Genomic DNA, 15,849 nt, shown 5'->3' with positions numbered 1-15,849 from the left:
CCCCAGGACACTTTTTTAGGCTTGGGAGACGTTTTTTTTTACCGAAAAAGGGCCCAACCACGCCCCCAGCGTTCCCCGGGACGTCAAAATAGTGCCGGCAAACCCAAGCGAAACCCAACGCGTTAGGGGGCTCTTGGGGGCGCCGGTGGAAGTTTTGGCGAATCGTGTCTCCCCACATGTCATTTTTTTGGCCCACTTAATCATTTCCATCACAAACTTTTGATTGGGGTGGGGTGTGGCCGGAAAGATGTCCTCTCCATGCATTTCTATTTTGACCAGATTAAGCATTTAGATCCTCAAGACACCAATTTTTTTAACTCGGTGGTGTTCTTGGGCTCCAACGGCTGGAGATGCTCTAAACGCACATCGTACTGGTTGCTAGCTGTTTTCCTTCATCTTATATATTCCCCAGTTTTGGCAAAAAATTTCGTGGACAGACGACCACGTTCCGTACTTGTGGATAGCAAAGTTTCCAGTTTGGCGACACACCTTGAGAGCCGACGTGGCCGTGCTAGGCAGCTAGCACTAACATTGGATGGCCACCGTGAGGAGCTATCTACACTCTCTCACCATTGTGCCCGTCACCACCGCTGCGACGGCTGGCTCGGCACCACAAAAGAACACGCGCTTCTTCCCCGCCCAAATCGAAAGAAGGAGCCGGCACACAACGCCCCGGCTCGCCTCGGAGGGCTCACCGAATCCCGATCCCCACGGCGGAGAGTTCGTCGGAAAACAAGGTGAGGCTCCGAACCCCCGCCGATTCTTCCGGTATCGTCTTGTTGCAGCCGTTCCTCGCCTGGATTCTGCCCTGGTTTCGCGGGTTCGTGGTGGTTGTGTCTAGGACCATTTGCGGACGGGGATTTGCGCGCTGTGCGTGTGCGCGCGCGCGCGCGTGTAGAATTAGGTCCATAGTATCAGTAGCAGCTTCTCAGTCTGTTTATGTGGGTTTGATTTGTTGCCTTCCGTAACCTGTGAGATAGCATGGGGGAAATTCTCTTGTGATTGGGGACTGCATATCTAATCTAGGTTAGAAACTTGGGGTTTGTGTGTTTACCAGTTTGGGTTGATTAGAATTGCTTTCTCCCTATATCTAAAAAAATAGACCAGAGGATATGACCTTCGGAACTCTGGTTTCCAGTTGAAATTTACTACACCTCTGTACCAAAATATAAGACGTTTTTGTAGGCTAAAGTAAGTAGGGCTGTTACTTTTGTTGCTTAGGTAGAAATTGAAGTATAACTGATGCAGCTTCCTGCCTTCCACAGATATCATCGCTTACAGCTTTTTCAGCATGGAGCTCTGCACAGCTTCTGTATCTATTTCACCACATCGCCCCAGTCTATCAACGTCTAGCCGTCAAGTGCCATATACTCGATATACCGGTTCAAGATCCTGTATTTCCAGAAGGACAAAGCGATTTTCACTCTATGTCATCAATGCTGCATCAACTAATGCCCCGCTCTCTTCTCGGACCCTACCCACGCAAACTAATGGCGCAGCTGCGAAAGGCATGCCCAGCAAAAAACCCAACAGTGCACTGGAGCAACTTGATATCGAGCGTGGTGTCTGCGTGCCTTTCCGAAAGTACTCCCCGGAAATGGTATGGCGCACTATGAGCATTTGTGTTTACAAGGTTGGTTTGCTGAAATTCGGTTTTAACTATGCCCATTTCCATAATTGATAGGTCAGGAGTAAAGTCTTGGGATCAAGTGGCTCTGTACTATCCCTCGCTAGTCGGGGAGTGGAGATCATTTGGAAACTAGGATTTTATTGGTCATCTCTGGTGTATGACTACTTGGTTGGACGGGATGAAGAAATTGTTCCATTCCGCGCCCGCCAGCTCCGCAATCTTTTATGTGATCTCGGGCCGTCATTCATAAAAGCAGGACAGGTTATATTCTTTTCCCTTTCTGATAAATCTCATCGAAAAAAAAGATTTCACTTGTGCTATCTGTTGTGTCTTACAATTCCAACATTGTGTAGTCACATTATTTTTTCAGGTTCTAGCTAACAGGCCTGATATTATTCGTGAGGATTATATGAGCGAACTGTGTATCCTGCAAGATGACGTTCCTCCATTTGCTAACCAGGTACACGGTTGCAATATAATACTTTTACAAATTGTTCTGGACAGTGGACGCATATTGTGTTAAGGCTGATGAAATCAGGGTGATTAACTAAGCGTTGCTTATTGCTGTATACCTGGTAGGTGGCCTTTTCCATAATTGAGGAGGAACTTGGCCAGCCTCTAGAACAACTATTCAGCAAAATTTCATCAGAAACAATAGCAGCTGCAAGTCTGGGCCAAGTCTACCGTGCCACGCTAAGAGAAACCGGCGAGGATGTTGCTATCAAGGTTCGTCTTCCTTCCATTTTCTTTTCTTACTTGAGATACTCTGACGTTTGTGACTTGATGCACCATTTAGTGGGGTTCTTTAACAAAGATGACTATAAACATAGTCTACCTCCTTCTCCCTGATAAAATTTGTGTTCTTTATAGCTGCATCATTCATGAACTAAATGCTAATATATGCTCCAGTAGAATGTCCAGATGTTGATAGTACTATTGAAGTATATGTGCCTATGTGGATTGCCCAACCTTCTATGTCAGTTTGGGTTTTTGGTTCCACTAGTTGGTGCATGAAACTTAATATCATATCAGACCCCAAAGGTCTTGGGTTCAAGTCTGGGCTCTTGGGATTTAAATATTAAAAAAATTCCCTGCCCTATTTGTGTCCATGTTTAGGCCTTATTGATTTGAGCTGCACGTGAGAGGGGTGTTGAGGTGTATGTGGATTGATCTACTAGTTGGTGCATGAAACTTAGTAACTACCACGTAAATCATATTTTTGACTTGTAAACTGAATGAGTTTATTTATGCTTATCTCTTTGATTCCAATCGTACTACAGGTTCAGAGGCCAGGGATTGAGCCAATAATATTCCGAGATCTGTTCCTTTTCCGCACTTTGGCTTCCTTTTTGAATGGGATTAGCCTTCAAAAACTAGGCTGCAATGCAGAGCTTATTGTTGATGAATTCGGTGAAAAACTTTTGGAAGAACTTGATTACACTCTTGTAAGTATTTTCTTTGTGCCTTTTTCTTGTCGATGTTAAATTACAAAATAATGAATCACTAGGGTCATGCCTGCACGTTTTAGCGGGGGTTTTAAGTTGATATCTTAAGATATTTTAAAATTAAGTAACCATGTTTGTATGTGAACACTCATGCCTTCAATAGTTTAAAGATGTTCTGTTTCCTAAATGGCTCAAAGGTACATGAACCACTTCTAACACTTCGAAATCAAAAGTAACTTATCAGTAGTGAGGTACTTCCGCAAAAATAAAATGAGTAGTGATTTATTGTGTATGACTATTACAGAAGCATATGTAATGTATAATTTGGAGAATAGTTATGGGATGCCTTTTTTTGAGTAGTTAAAAGATGATCAGAATTTTTAGTGCCTTAATAGTTATAGATCTATCATACAAATGGTGCATGCATCTTTGAAGAAAATATTGGCACATGAATAGATGTCGGTAGCACACAGAATGGTTAATCTACTAATACTCTTTTTATTGACATCATAATCATGATCTTTCACTGTTTTCACTAACAAAGCAACAAATTATAATTTTGGATGTACCCAATGAATGGAAAATATGATAAATGCTTCAGATGGCACATGTAGTACTAAGCACTTACCCGCTCTGATGTGGCGAACTCATAAGCATAAATGGATCTGGTTGCTTGTTATTTTCTGGAGGACACGACAGTGGCTTGTATGTTCTGATCAATGCGGCCTTTCAGTGCAATAACCAACCAATTGTTCAGCAATTTTTTTAAGTTCACTGTTTGTACTGCACCCACAATGCATGAGCACAGTAAATAGGAAATCTTAATTATTTTAATGACCGGAGGCTTAATGAGTGGAGTATCACAACCTTCTTATCTCCTTGCATGGAGGTATTGCAACTTTTTATCTATGTGTCGTTAAGATACTATGGCTGTTTTCATTCCAGCAACACAGATTTTATGTTTCATGTTTATTTTGGTGATGAATGTCTGAATGGGAGTTGACGGCCTTCCTTTTCTGCGCAATCAGGAAGCTAGAAACATCGAGGACTTCATAGTAAATTTTAAGAATGATCCAACTGTGAAGATCCCTCTAGTATATAATAAGTTTTCAGGTTCTCGTGTTTTGGTGATGGAATGGATAGATGGAATCAGATGCACTGATCCACAGGTTTGTAGAATTCATCATATCAACCTTTACTTATTTCTAATGTGGACTAGTTCATTTAAAATTTGTAGCATCATTGAGTTTTCAATTTATTCCCTCAGGCTATAAAAGAAGCTGGGATTGATGTAGAAGGCTTTCTCACAGTTGGAGTGAGTGCAGCACTGCGCCAGTTGCTCGAATTTGGCCTTTTCCATGGAGATCCACATCCTGGAAATGTTTTTGCGATGCGAGATGGCCGTATTGCTTACGTCGACTTTGGCAATGTTGCCGTCCTTAGCCAGGTCTGATTTTTTTGGTTGTTTGGTAGTGGCAGAATTTGTCTTTCCAGTTGCAATTGGTTGGATTCTTATTGTTGCTTGCCTGTGAATATATAATTATAATATATCATGCATGCCCTACTACCAATGATTCTTTAGTATGAAAAACTGTTCACTTAGGTGGTCAAAATGTACGTCGGCTACTTATAGTTCTGCAATCTGCTAACACCACAAAAAATGATGCCCTTCCTTGTTGTGAATGCATTCCTGTGATTTACTGCATTGGCAGGTCAAGAAATTGCTTACATATGTTTTATTGTCGTTGCTTCTCGTATATGCAGCAAAACAAAGAAATCCTGATTGATGCTGTAGTTCATGCTGTAAATGAAGACTATGCAGAAATGGCAAATGACTTCACAAGGCTTGGTTTTCTTGCTAGTGGAACAGATGTTTCCCCAATTATCCCAGCTCTGGAAGCTATTTGGCAAAACTCGGCTGGAAAAGGCTTGGCAGACTTCAATTTCAGGAGTGTGACTGGTAATCCCTATTTTCTAAATTTTCATTCTGCTCATAAATGTATATATGTTTGCTTGGTATCTTGTCAGTTTACATGTTTGTTGGGGGTGGATGTTCTTGATCGTTAATCCATGATACTTTTTGAACGCATCCCTTGCGGGTGCTCACACATGTTGAAACATTCTCTATTGTTTTGCTTCCCCTAATGATGAATTCTTAGTGTAACACCGCTCCATGTGTTCAGATATACTCTTCGCTAATGAATGAAATTGAAAATTACAGGGAAGTTTAATCAGCTCGTGTACAATTATCCTATCCGCATCCCAGAAAGATTTTCTTTGGTCATTCGCTCTTTGTTGACACAAGAAGGAATTTGCTTTACTCTCAAGCCTGAATTTAAGTTCCTTGAGGTATGACATTTGCTACCTTTTCAGTTCTTATGAGAACAATAGTGTACATTTGTTTGGTTACTTATGCTCTTCACTGTATGTTTCTTAATATTTAGGTTGCATATCCGTATATAGCAAACCGTCTTTTGACAGATCCAAATCCTGCTCTCCGTGAACGGCTGATACAGGTATGTTTTAATTTCTAAGAACCCTCTTAACATGTCATTGGTTGTTTCTGCCATATAATACATCACTATGTGAGCCTTAAATGTGAAATGAAGCATCGGTACACGGGTACAGAAAGAAAAAACAGCAAGCTTTCATTTTCTTGAATACGCAGGCATTAGTAGAAGAAAGCCACTGTTCTTGTTTATAACATTTCTGAGATCTTATCATCACCATTTCCCCACCAGGTGTTATTCAAAGATGGATTGTTCCAGTGGAAACGACTAGAAAACCTTATAGTTCTTGCCAAGGAAAACGTGTCAAAGATGAGTACCAATCCTGCACTGAAGAGCAATAGCCTGTGAGTAGTGAACCCACTGTTTCTGTCATGCTGTATCTGTCTAGCTGTTCCTGCAAGTATTCTGATCTTTCATTCTTTCGTACTGCAGGCAAACTGTGTCAAGTCAAAAACTGGAGAAGAAACTGGATCTCACTGACACAATAAAAGATGGAGCACGACTGTTCCTTATTGATTCTGGGATCAGGAGACAACTTGTGATGGCTTTCACCGAGGACTCCAGGTTGCACGTAGACGAGGTACTATTCTACATAGACTGGTCAATCTTGATTCAAGGGATCGAATGCACTTACCACTAAGGCCACGAACTATATATGAGATGTAAATTTCTCGACGATGGATCACCGCAACCCGTTTCTCTCCTTTGCAGCTTGTTGATGTATACAAACTGGTGGAAGATCAGATAGACATACCTTCGGTTGCTCTTGAGGTTCTCCAAGGTAAGTCAATCAAACTCCATTTTTCATGCTCTTGTAGTTCGTGGAAACATTTCTCCCTGCTTAGCGATTCACATGTCTATCGTACTCTCCTGTGCAGATTTACCATCCGTCGCACGCGATTTCATGCTTTCGTGGAGTGATTCTGTTCTGTCGGATCGCTAAAACTAACCCAGCCAAACAGCTGGACATCAAGCGAGACCTGCTAGTTAGGAACAGCAAGAAACTTACCTCGAGTTAATCTGCATAGAGATATAGATAGATAGACAAGATTCTTCCCCTATTCTTTGGTGGGGCACTCCTGTATAGCCAGGGTGTATAGCAAGGTTTGCTCGACTGATCTGTACGTGCCACTTGTATAGTGGAACCCGGACTTGTATATAACTTTGAGTTTGTAATATTCTGGAACGAAAACAGCATACAGGTATAGTATATGCAAAGGGGTGTGCTGATTTGTATACGACTTCCCGGTGTACGCATGGGTATCTTCTTGGCTTGAACTCGTACGGCCTGTCCGACTCGAACCATGATGACCTAATCTGCGAAATTGGTAGAGATCCCGGACAATTGCGACGTTGTACGAATTTAGACCAGTTTGGTGCAAAAAGACGATCCTCTCTCCCCCACCCTGTGTTATGGCAGATTGGAACGGTGAAGCACGAAACATGATTTACCCAGGTTCGAGCCTTCTAAGAGGAGGTAAGACCCTACTCCTGCCTAGATTTCTCCTAGAGAGCCTATCGCCCGCGTAGACCCCGGGCTTACCTTACATATCTGGCTAAGCTAGGGTTACATAGCTCCGGCTAGGCTGTGTACAGAAGATGCATGCCTCCTGCCGTGTCATGGTTTTGGTCCCACTCAGCCTGCTGGCTCCTTCCTTGGGCCTTGGCCTTCTATGGGGTTGAGGTCCTTGGGTTGATCCTCTGATCGGGGTTCCGGGATTGGCCTCCCGAGATACTTCGCGTCGTGGAGACTTCCGCCCTTGGATTGATCCTCTGATCCGGGTCCCGGGATTGGCTTGCCTCGAACAAAGATCGACATCACGATCTCTCCATTGGGTTGTATGGCACGGTGTCATCAATCCGGCAGAGCTTCGTCGTCCAGAACTAATCGTCGTCAGAGACTAGTGAGTGGTGGAGCAGCGTTGTGGCACAACGAAACTATTTCGTTGAGAAACTAGAGAGAAAAGGGGCAGATCATTGCATGCCGAATGGTGAGAATCTTGGTGTGTCAATGGTGGATGCCCTCCTCTATTTATAGAAGGAGATGGGAAGGGAAGGCATTGAAGGAGGCAGCCCCAAGCTCCCCCCGCCCCCAAACCAAAAATTGCCTCCCAAATGCCCCCTTTCCAAACCTTTCCACATAAAAAGGCGGGGCTGCCCCCAAGGGCCCTCTCCCATTAGGCGCCACTTGTCAAGGAGGGCTGCCCCCAAAGCCCCCCCCCTCCGATTGGGCACCACACCATGGGGGTGCCCCCCCTCCATTAGGCGCCACACGATGAGGGCCCCCTCCCATTCTATGGCCACCACATGTGGGGCTGCCTCACTTGAGCCAAGCCAAGTGGCAGCTCCTTGGCGCCATCTGAAAAAATCCGGGAGGATCCGGATCCCTCCCAATATTTTTGGATGCATTTTGAAACTTTTTTGGGTCTCTGGATTTTTTGGTTTTCTCTGAAACAATTTCGACGTCATCGAAACTTTCTCTCAAACTCCTAACCACCTAGTACTCAGTAGATCGATGTCCTTAAGTGTGTGACCCTGTAGGTTCGGTGAAGTATAGACATGACTAGAATCCTTCTGATCAATGATCAATTGCGGAATCATGGATACTGGTATTGACCCATATACCCACATGCATGATATACGAGTAATCCTGAAGTTAATTACCATGTGCTATTCCTTTTGCTCCGTGATATGTTACAAAACCCAAGGTGAGATTTGTCAGCATCCCCGTGAATCAACTACTTGTTCACTATGTCATTTTTCTCGTTACCTGTTTTTTTTCTCGTTCCCATGTTTCAGTATCTCCGTGATCAAATCACCCTGTGTCTGGCTAGACAATGATGGATACCGTCACACCGAGAGGGCCCAAAGAATATCCCTCCATTGTTCGAGGAGTAAATCCCAGTCTTGAGCTATCAAGTACCCTGTCATACTTTTTCGATGTACCCGTAAGTTGTCGTTATGGTCACCGTGTTATGCGTGATGTTTGACGAACCCCAAAGTGTACCGTCAGGCATGAAGGTACCCGATACTCTCATGGACTAAGGAATTATGCAAGCGTTAACTTTATTGTGTTATTTACCATTAACTTGTGATGAAAGCATCTCATAGTATAACACCCAATTGGGTTTGTTCAACACAAGTGTTCTTCTAGCATAGTGTCCTCAAAGTTGTTGGCACCCTTTGTTACACTAACTCATGCCCATGATCAGAAAGACGAAACCATCATGCAACACTTAGCTAGTCTTTGAAGCGAGACTAGGAATCTATTTTACCGTTTATTATTGCACACATGCGCATGAGTTTCCTTCTGAGCCTCTTGGATATACAAACTCGAGAACCACTGCAATTGTAGCACGAAACATAAACTCAATTACAAACATGGAAATAAATAATAACATTTATAATTGTCTCTATGGCATATTTCCTTAAACAACACCTCCGCCACCAGCCCGACCTCACAGGAGAACTTCATGCAGATTCCACCAACCTTCCCTAAGGACGATGACAACTTTGACATGTACTACACCAATGAGGCGTATGATGAAATGAAAAAGGTGAAAAAAGGTTTGGTTTTCATTTGTTTAATTTGTACAACATACATTAATTTTACATGAAAATTTATATATCTCATTACTTTCTTAATTACGGCAATGTAGTCAGCAAATCATATATGGAGATGATGAACGAGGCGGTAGGCATAGATGACATGTCTTTGTCCACTCAATTTGATGATGATGATTTTGCTTCGAAAACAAACAAGAGGGGGAGCAGTTTCTCCTCGGAGGAAGTTAAAGCGTTGGTCATGGCATGTCAGAGTGTAAGCCTTGATCCGATATGAGGGACCGATCAAAGTATAGAGACCCACTGGAGGCGCATTGTTGATCAGTATCATCGCAATGTGTCTGTTTCAGCTCAACGCTCGATTAAGTCACCCAGTGGTCGATGGGCCTTCATTCAGGAATCTTGCAGTCATTGGGCTGGTTGTGTTGCTAATGTAGAACATGCCAAACCCAGTGAAATGACATAGGGCATGATGGTGAGTATTTCTTGCTCAAAATTTTCTATGAATAGCTTACATTCAGGTTTCTATTGTGAAATTTTAAACTTAACAGCTTGGCTGCGCAAATGGCATGTACAAGCATAGGAATCCAAAAAACATGTCTTTTGTCCTGTACCATTGTTGGGCTTTGCTAGAACAATGGCAAGTGAACAAACAGAGAAAGCGAGCATCTTCATCTGAGGAAGGCCAAATCTACGCAATTTCATATACTTGTACTAGTATAGTACACAATTTCACGCCCTGATTTATTTTATGGGAAGACCCATTCCACATTTAAAATAGGTGCATGCGTTGTACTCAAAGTCTCAAACATGACAAGTAACGTAACGATGAAATACGTTCATGCATGCCCTCGCACTACTACTACTATGCACGTATGCACTATGCAGTCTAGCTGAAACGATGTCAAGAGGGGGACGTGTAGCTAGTGCATCGTGAACGTGGAGATCGAGGCCACCAACCAACAGCCATCAATCAAGTCTCCCGCGCATGCATGAGAGACCGGCCGTTGAAATGGCCGGCGCCGCCGCAATGCATGCATTGGTTGGCCGTAGCGCACGCATGTCTCGGTTATTAACTTGGCGGCGCCGGCGCAACGCATGCATTGGCTGGCCGTACGCACGTCTCGAGGAGCTAGCATGTCCTCCTCGGCGAGGAATTCATCCAGCGTGTACACATCAGCTGGATCCATGCTGCTTGTGGTGTCAGTCTCATCATCGGGTGAATGAGTATACATCGGCCTGAAATTATATAACAGACTGGTAAGGGAAAAATCAGCGTCCATAACAAACTAGTGAAAGAAAAAGTAGCAACTAAAGAAGAAGTTGTACGCTCGATTATTAAATACTTCTGCAGTGAAAGAATGTTATATGTCTAAAGAGGTGACGAAAAACTTACGAGTAACTGAAGGCTTAGATCTTTCATGCATTTGTACCCACTTAGCAAAGGACTCCAATTTCAAACATTACACCATATAAACATAGCTTTCACCAAATTAACCTCAGCAGGGGTCAGACGCTATCAGCTAAGAGCCGTATTCTAGCTGATACACAACGACCTCCTCTCTCTTCCTTAATCACGGTGTTCAACCCAAAGCAGCAGCCTAGCCATATATAGCTTCGTTTCCCAAGCCACGAGTCAATTATGGCGCTACGTAGTAGTGCGAGTATCTTTGTCGCGCCGGCGTTTAGTTTTTCAAGAGAACTTGCTAGTATAAGTACCCACGCCCGGTGGATTCTACGTCAAGGTACTCCGTCCACACAGGGCTGTGAAGAGAGAATTAGATCAGCCTCGGGGCTAGAACAGGAAGGCGCCATGGCATGCTTTCGGAGTCGTTCAAGAGCTGCGGCCGTGGTCGTTGTCACCATGCTCCTGCTCCAAGCTTGCAGTGAAGGTAGTTAATGTAGTTTGTACGTAATCATGGATCTAAATGCTTACTGATTCTTCATCTTTTGCACACTTGTTTTGTAATCATGGATCTAAATGCATACTACTTCTTCATCTTTTGCTCACTTGTTTTGCTTCTGCTAGTTTCAGCATCTTCCTCGCCGCAGTTCCGCAAGATGTTGGTCAGCGTCAATGCATCTTCCATGTCATCGAGCGGCGGCGGAGGCCACTCGGCGGAGCCGTTGGAGCTGGAGGAGTGCTCGAAGGACCTCCTGGAGGTTTTTCAGAACAACGCGCCGAGCATGGCCGGCGGCATGCCGACCTACAGCGTCGAGATCACCAACACCTGCATCGACTGCGCCGTGTGCGACGTCCACATCGCATGCGGCGACTTCGCCTCAAATGACGTCATCGACCCAGACAAGTTCCGCCGCCTCGGTTTCAACGACTGCCTCGTCAATGGCGGCGGGTCCATCGAGCCCAGCTTCCCTGTGTCGTTCCAGTACGGCAACTCCTTTCCCTACCCGATGACAGTCGCGTCCGCCTCCTGTGACTGTAACTAGCTATATATGGCTAGGGTACGAATGAAGCTATCTATTTTCGTTACAAATAAAATCAAGTAGAGCTCGGCTACCGGCTTGTGGTCTAATCTTACTTCTGGAGCTACTGTTATCTACTACTCCCTCCGTCCGGAAATACTTATTATCAAAATAAATAAAATGTGATGTATCTAGATATATATTAGTTTTAGATACATATCTTTTTATCCATTTTGATGAAAGTATTTTCGGACGGAGGAAGTATCAGTGTATATGGCGTACCTTGAGGACTAGTTGAACCGAGTCCAATGAAAAACATTTTAAAGTTCTCCCATTTTAGTAAATGTCAGTCAGCCTTCAATCCCTATCTTTGTCCTTATATTTCACTCAGTATAAGGCGATGAGCAAGAGGGAAGAATGATAACAAAATAGGCTCACAAATAGTGGATAATTTAACAATTGTGAAAAATAAGGATAATAATTCACAAGGTAGATTACCATAAAAAATGATTGTCAACAAAGGTCGCATATAACACTTCTTTTTCAATACAACCCTGCTAAATACATCGATATACCATATCTGCCCATACCCCTTCATAACAAATGATAGGATGGTTTTCTATTAAAAAAGTCGTCGACCCAAGTAGCCGTGGAGCACGCAGATATGCGCCCTCTATACATGTATACATTTGTCGTATGTGGGTGTTTAACGTGGCATCCTAGGCCCATGCACGCGCCGCTGCACCTCGCCTGTGTTAGACTATATACGTAGATTCTATATACACCTTGTATTGTACCTTTTGGCACCTCTATATATATGAGATAGTCACACCCCGTTTAGGGTGTCGAGCAGTTTCCCAACATACATGTTTTACATGGTATCAGATTATGTTACGATGCCTTCCGCTGCCCCCGCCGCCGCCGTTGCGCCGGCTCCTGCCGTCGCCATCGCTGCGCCGGCTCCTGCCATCGCCCGTTCGTCGCCCTTCCTCGCCTCTCGGCCCCTTGCCGCGGCTTAGTGGCAAGCCCAGTCCCCTGTTGGTGCCCCTCCTGGCTCCCCGATCGGATCGGGCGCACCGGGCGATCTGCCTCCGTCGGTCTCCTTCGGTGGTCCGTCCTCCTCGACCGACGTTGCTGCACCGACGCCCTACCGCGGTCCTCCGCCCGCGTACGGCGCCCCACCTGCACCGATCTACGATGCCCCGCCGCCGTATGGCGTCCCCGCACCGCTGTATGGTGCCCCTGCCTCGGCGTATGGTGCCATGCCACCGCCGCCGTTTGCCTGGCCGCTGCCTCCCTATGGTGCGCCGCCCCCACAACCCTACGCGGCGCCGCCGCCGCAACCCTACGCGGCGCCGCCGCCTTCGCTGCCCTACGGGGCCGAGCCTACGGCGCCTCCTGGGGCCCCAATCGCCTCTACCCGCAGTGCCCTAACTGCTGCTCCTCATGGCGCCTACCCATCCTCGCCGTACAATGGTGTCGTGCCTGGCCATGGCACCTCCCCGGTGATCGCTGCTCACCCGAAGACGGCCCCATCGATGGGCCTCTACGCGCCCCCGGCGCAGGCTCACGCTGATCATGCTGTGGCGCCGTCGCCGTTTTACTTCTCGCACCTTCTTCCGGTGAAGCTTACGTCGGACAACTACTTGTCGTGGCGTGCTCAGGTGCTGCCTCTCCTCAGGAGCCGCTACTTGGAGGGATACGTTGACGGCTCCATCCCGTGCCCGCCGCCGTATCATCCGGCATATCACATGTGGGTGGCCCAGGATCAGGCAATCCTCTCCGCCATCCAGTCTTTGCTCAATCTGAGCGTTTCGTCACTGGTCATCTTTGCCGCGACATCTCGGGATGCATGGACGGCGCTTCACACCAGCTTCGCCTCTCAATCTCAAGCGCGTGCTCATTCTATACGCACTGAGCTGAGGGAAACCAAGCTTGACAGTCTTAGCATCACAGACAACTTCAACAAGATGACCGGTCTCGCCGACACATTGGCCTCCGTCGGCCAGCCACTTGGCCCCGAGGACTTCACCACCCACGTCCTCAATGGTCTTGATGATGACTATGATAATCTCATTGAGAACGTCCATGGTCGCGACGCTCCACTTCAGCCACGTGAGCTCTATGCGCGCCTCCTCGGCCGCGAACAGCGCATCAAGGCGCGTCGTGCCGCCCGAGCTTCGTTTCTGCCAATGTCGCGACCCGCGGCAAACCTCGGAAGCTGTCTCCGCCCGGTGGCAAATCGACGTCCTCACCATAGCAGGCTCTGCGGGGGGCCGCGCCATCCATTACCGGCAGCAGTCGCCCGCTCACTTGCTGTCCCTACTGCGGTGCTCAGCAGGCTTGCCAGCTGTGTGGCATTGAACGCCATATTGCCTCTCGCTGTCATCGACGCTTCAAGCAAGATTTCCTTGGTCTGGGCAACAACGGCAAAGGGACTGACAAGCAGGCTGCCGCTGCGGTGACGAGTCATGAGCACGGGCACACTCCGTCCTACTCCATCGATCCTACGTGGTATATGGACACAGGAGCTACCAACCACCTCACCAGCGAGATGGGCAAGCTCTCCACCCAGGAGCAATATTGTGGTCATGATCAGGTGCACACCACCAATGGAGCAGGTATGCGCATCTCTGATGTCTACTACACAACCTTCTTCTTATAGACGTTGTTGGGCCTCCAAGTGCAGAGGTTTGTAGGACAGTAGCAAATTTCCCTCAAGTGGATGACCTAAGGTTTATCAATCCGTGGGAGGCGTAGGATGAAGATGGTCTCTCTCAAACAACCCTGCAACCAAATAACAAAGAGTCTCTTGTGTCCCCAACACACCCAATACAATGGTAAATTGTATAGGTGCACTAGTTCGGTGAAGAGATGGTGATACAAGTGCAATATGGATGGTAGATATAGGTTTTTGTAATCTGAAAAAATATAAAAACAGCAAGGTAATTAATGACAAAAGTGAGCATAAACGGTATTGCAATGCATTGAAACAAGGCCTAGGGTTCATACTTTCACTACAAGTTCTCTCAACAATAATAACATAATTGGATCATATAACTATCCCTCAACATGCAACAAAGAGTCACTCCAAAGTCACTAATAGCAGAGAACAAACGAAGAGATTATGGTAGGGTACGAAACCACCTTAAAGTTATCCTTTCTGATCGATCTATTCAAGAGTCCGTAGTAAAATAAAACGAAGCTATTCTTTTCGTTCGATCTATCATAGAGTTCGTACTAGAATAACACCTTAAGACACAAATCAACCAAAACCCTAATGTCACCTAGATACTCCAATGTCACCTCAAGTATCCGTGGGTATGATTATACGATATGCATCACACAATCTCAGATTCATCTATTCAACCAACACAAAGAACTTCAAAGAGTGCCCCAAAGTTTCTACCAGAGAGTCAAGACGAAAACGTGTGCCAACCCCTATGCATAAGTTCACAAGGTCACTGAACCCGCAAGTTGATCACCAAAACATAAATCAAGTGAATCAATAGAATACCCCATTGTCACCACGGGCATCCCACGCAAGACATACATCAAGTGTTCTCAAATCCTTAAATATTCAATCCAATAAGATAACTTTGAAGGGAAAACTCAATCCATTACAAGAGAGTAGAGGGGGAGAAACATCATAAGATCCAACTATAATAGCAAAGCTCGCGATACATCAAGATCGTGCCACCTCAAGAACACGAGAGAGAGAGAGGTCAAACACATGGCTACTGGTACATACCCTCGGCCCCGAGGGTGAACTACTCCCTCCTCGTCATGGAGAACGCCGGGATGATGAAGATGGCCACCGGTGATGGATCCCCCCTCCGGGAGGGTGCCGGAACGGGTCTAGATTGGTTTTCGGTGGCTACAGAGGCTTGCGGCGGCGGAACTCCCAATCTAGGTTATGTTCTGGGGGTTTCTGTATATATAAGAGGTTTTGGCGTCGAGAGCAAGTCAGGGGGGTCTCCGGGCTGTCCACGAGGTAGGGAGGCGCGCCCAGGGGGTGGGCGCGCCCCCCACCCTCGTGGGCAGCCCGAGACTCTTCTGGCCCAACTCTTTTACTCCATGGCCTTCTTCTGGTCCAAAAATAAGTTCCGTGAAGTTTCAGGTCAATTGGACTCCGTTTGGTTTTCCTTTTCTGCGATACTCAAAAACAAGGAAAAAACAGAAACTGGCACTCGGCTCTAGGTTAATAGGTTAGTCCCAAAAATCATATAAAATAGCATATAAATGCATATAAAACATCCTAGAAGGATAATATAAT

The 15,849-nt window shown here is 45.9% G+C and overlaps 2 protein-coding genes across 3 annotated transcripts; both read left to right on the top strand.

The window, feature by feature from the left end:
• The first annotated feature begins 455 nt into the window (after positions 1-455).
• On the top strand, positions 456-6,823 carry LOC109749723 (protein ACTIVITY OF BC1 COMPLEX KINASE 1, chloroplastic). Of its 2 annotated transcripts, XM_020308681.3 has the most exons (15): positions 456-737; positions 1,266-1,600; positions 1,685-1,891; positions 2,001-2,090; positions 2,210-2,356; positions 2,911-3,075; positions 4,104-4,244; positions 4,343-4,522; positions 4,840-5,035; positions 5,297-5,424; positions 5,520-5,591; positions 5,817-5,929; positions 6,018-6,165; positions 6,297-6,366; positions 6,464-6,823. In XM_020308681.3, exons 1-15 carry the CDS (start codon positions 536-538, stop codon positions 6,526-6,528), a joined length of 2,259 nt encoding a protein of 752 aa, XP_020164270.1. In that variant the 5' UTR covers positions 456-535; the 3' UTR covers positions 6,529-6,823. The 2 variants fall into 2 exon arrangements, with proteins under 2 accessions (XP_020164270.1, XP_073352424.1); XM_073496323.1 differs by lacking the exons at positions 456-737; positions 1,266-1,600 and having other exon boundaries at positions 1,984-2,090.
• Positions 6,824-10,895: 4,072 nt separating this feature from the next.
• LOC109749721 (TPD1 protein homolog 1B-like) lies at positions 10,896-11,771 on the top strand. Its single transcript, XM_020308679.4, has 2 exons — positions 10,896-11,041; positions 11,179-11,771. Exons 1-2 carry the CDS (start codon positions 10,963-10,965, stop codon positions 11,595-11,597), a joined length of 498 nt encoding a protein of 165 aa, XP_020164268.1. The 5' UTR covers positions 10,896-10,962; the 3' UTR covers positions 11,598-11,771.
• The last annotated feature ends 4,078 nt before the right edge of the window (positions 11,772-15,849 follow it).

This window comes from Aegilops tauschii, chromosome 4 (genome assembly GCF_002575655.3).
Source record: "Aegilops tauschii subsp. strangulata cultivar AL8/78 chromosome 4, Aet v6.0, whole genome shotgun sequence".
Classification (NCBI taxonomy): Eukaryota; Viridiplantae; Streptophyta; class Magnoliopsida; order Poales; family Poaceae; genus Aegilops; species Aegilops tauschii.
The sequence above is the reverse complement of the archived record's forward strand: the minus strand, read 5'-3'. Positions and strand labels throughout refer to the sequence as shown.

Bases quoted from the DNA above. Each gene is read 5' to 3' on its own strand.
- LOC109749723 (XM_020308681.3), top strand. From the start codon at position 536: ATGGCCACCGTGAGGAGCTATCTACACTCTCTCACCATTGTGCCCGTC. The intron at 1,892-2,000 runs GTTATATTCTTT...TTATTTTTTCAG, and splicing joins CATTCATAAAAGCAGGACAG to GTTCTAGCTAACAGGCCTGA. The intron at 5,036-5,296 runs GTAATCCCTATT...TGAAAATTACAG, and splicing joins CAATTTCAGGAGTGTGACTG to GGAAGTTTAATCAGCTCGTG.
- LOC109749721 (XM_020308679.4), top strand. From the start codon at position 10,963: ATGGCATGCTTTCGGAGTCGTTCAAGAGCTGCGGCCGTGGTCGTTGTC. The intron at 11,042-11,178 runs GTAGTTAATGTA...TGCTTCTGCTAG, and splicing joins GCTCCAAGCTTGCAGTGAAG to TTTCAGCATCTTCCTCGCCG.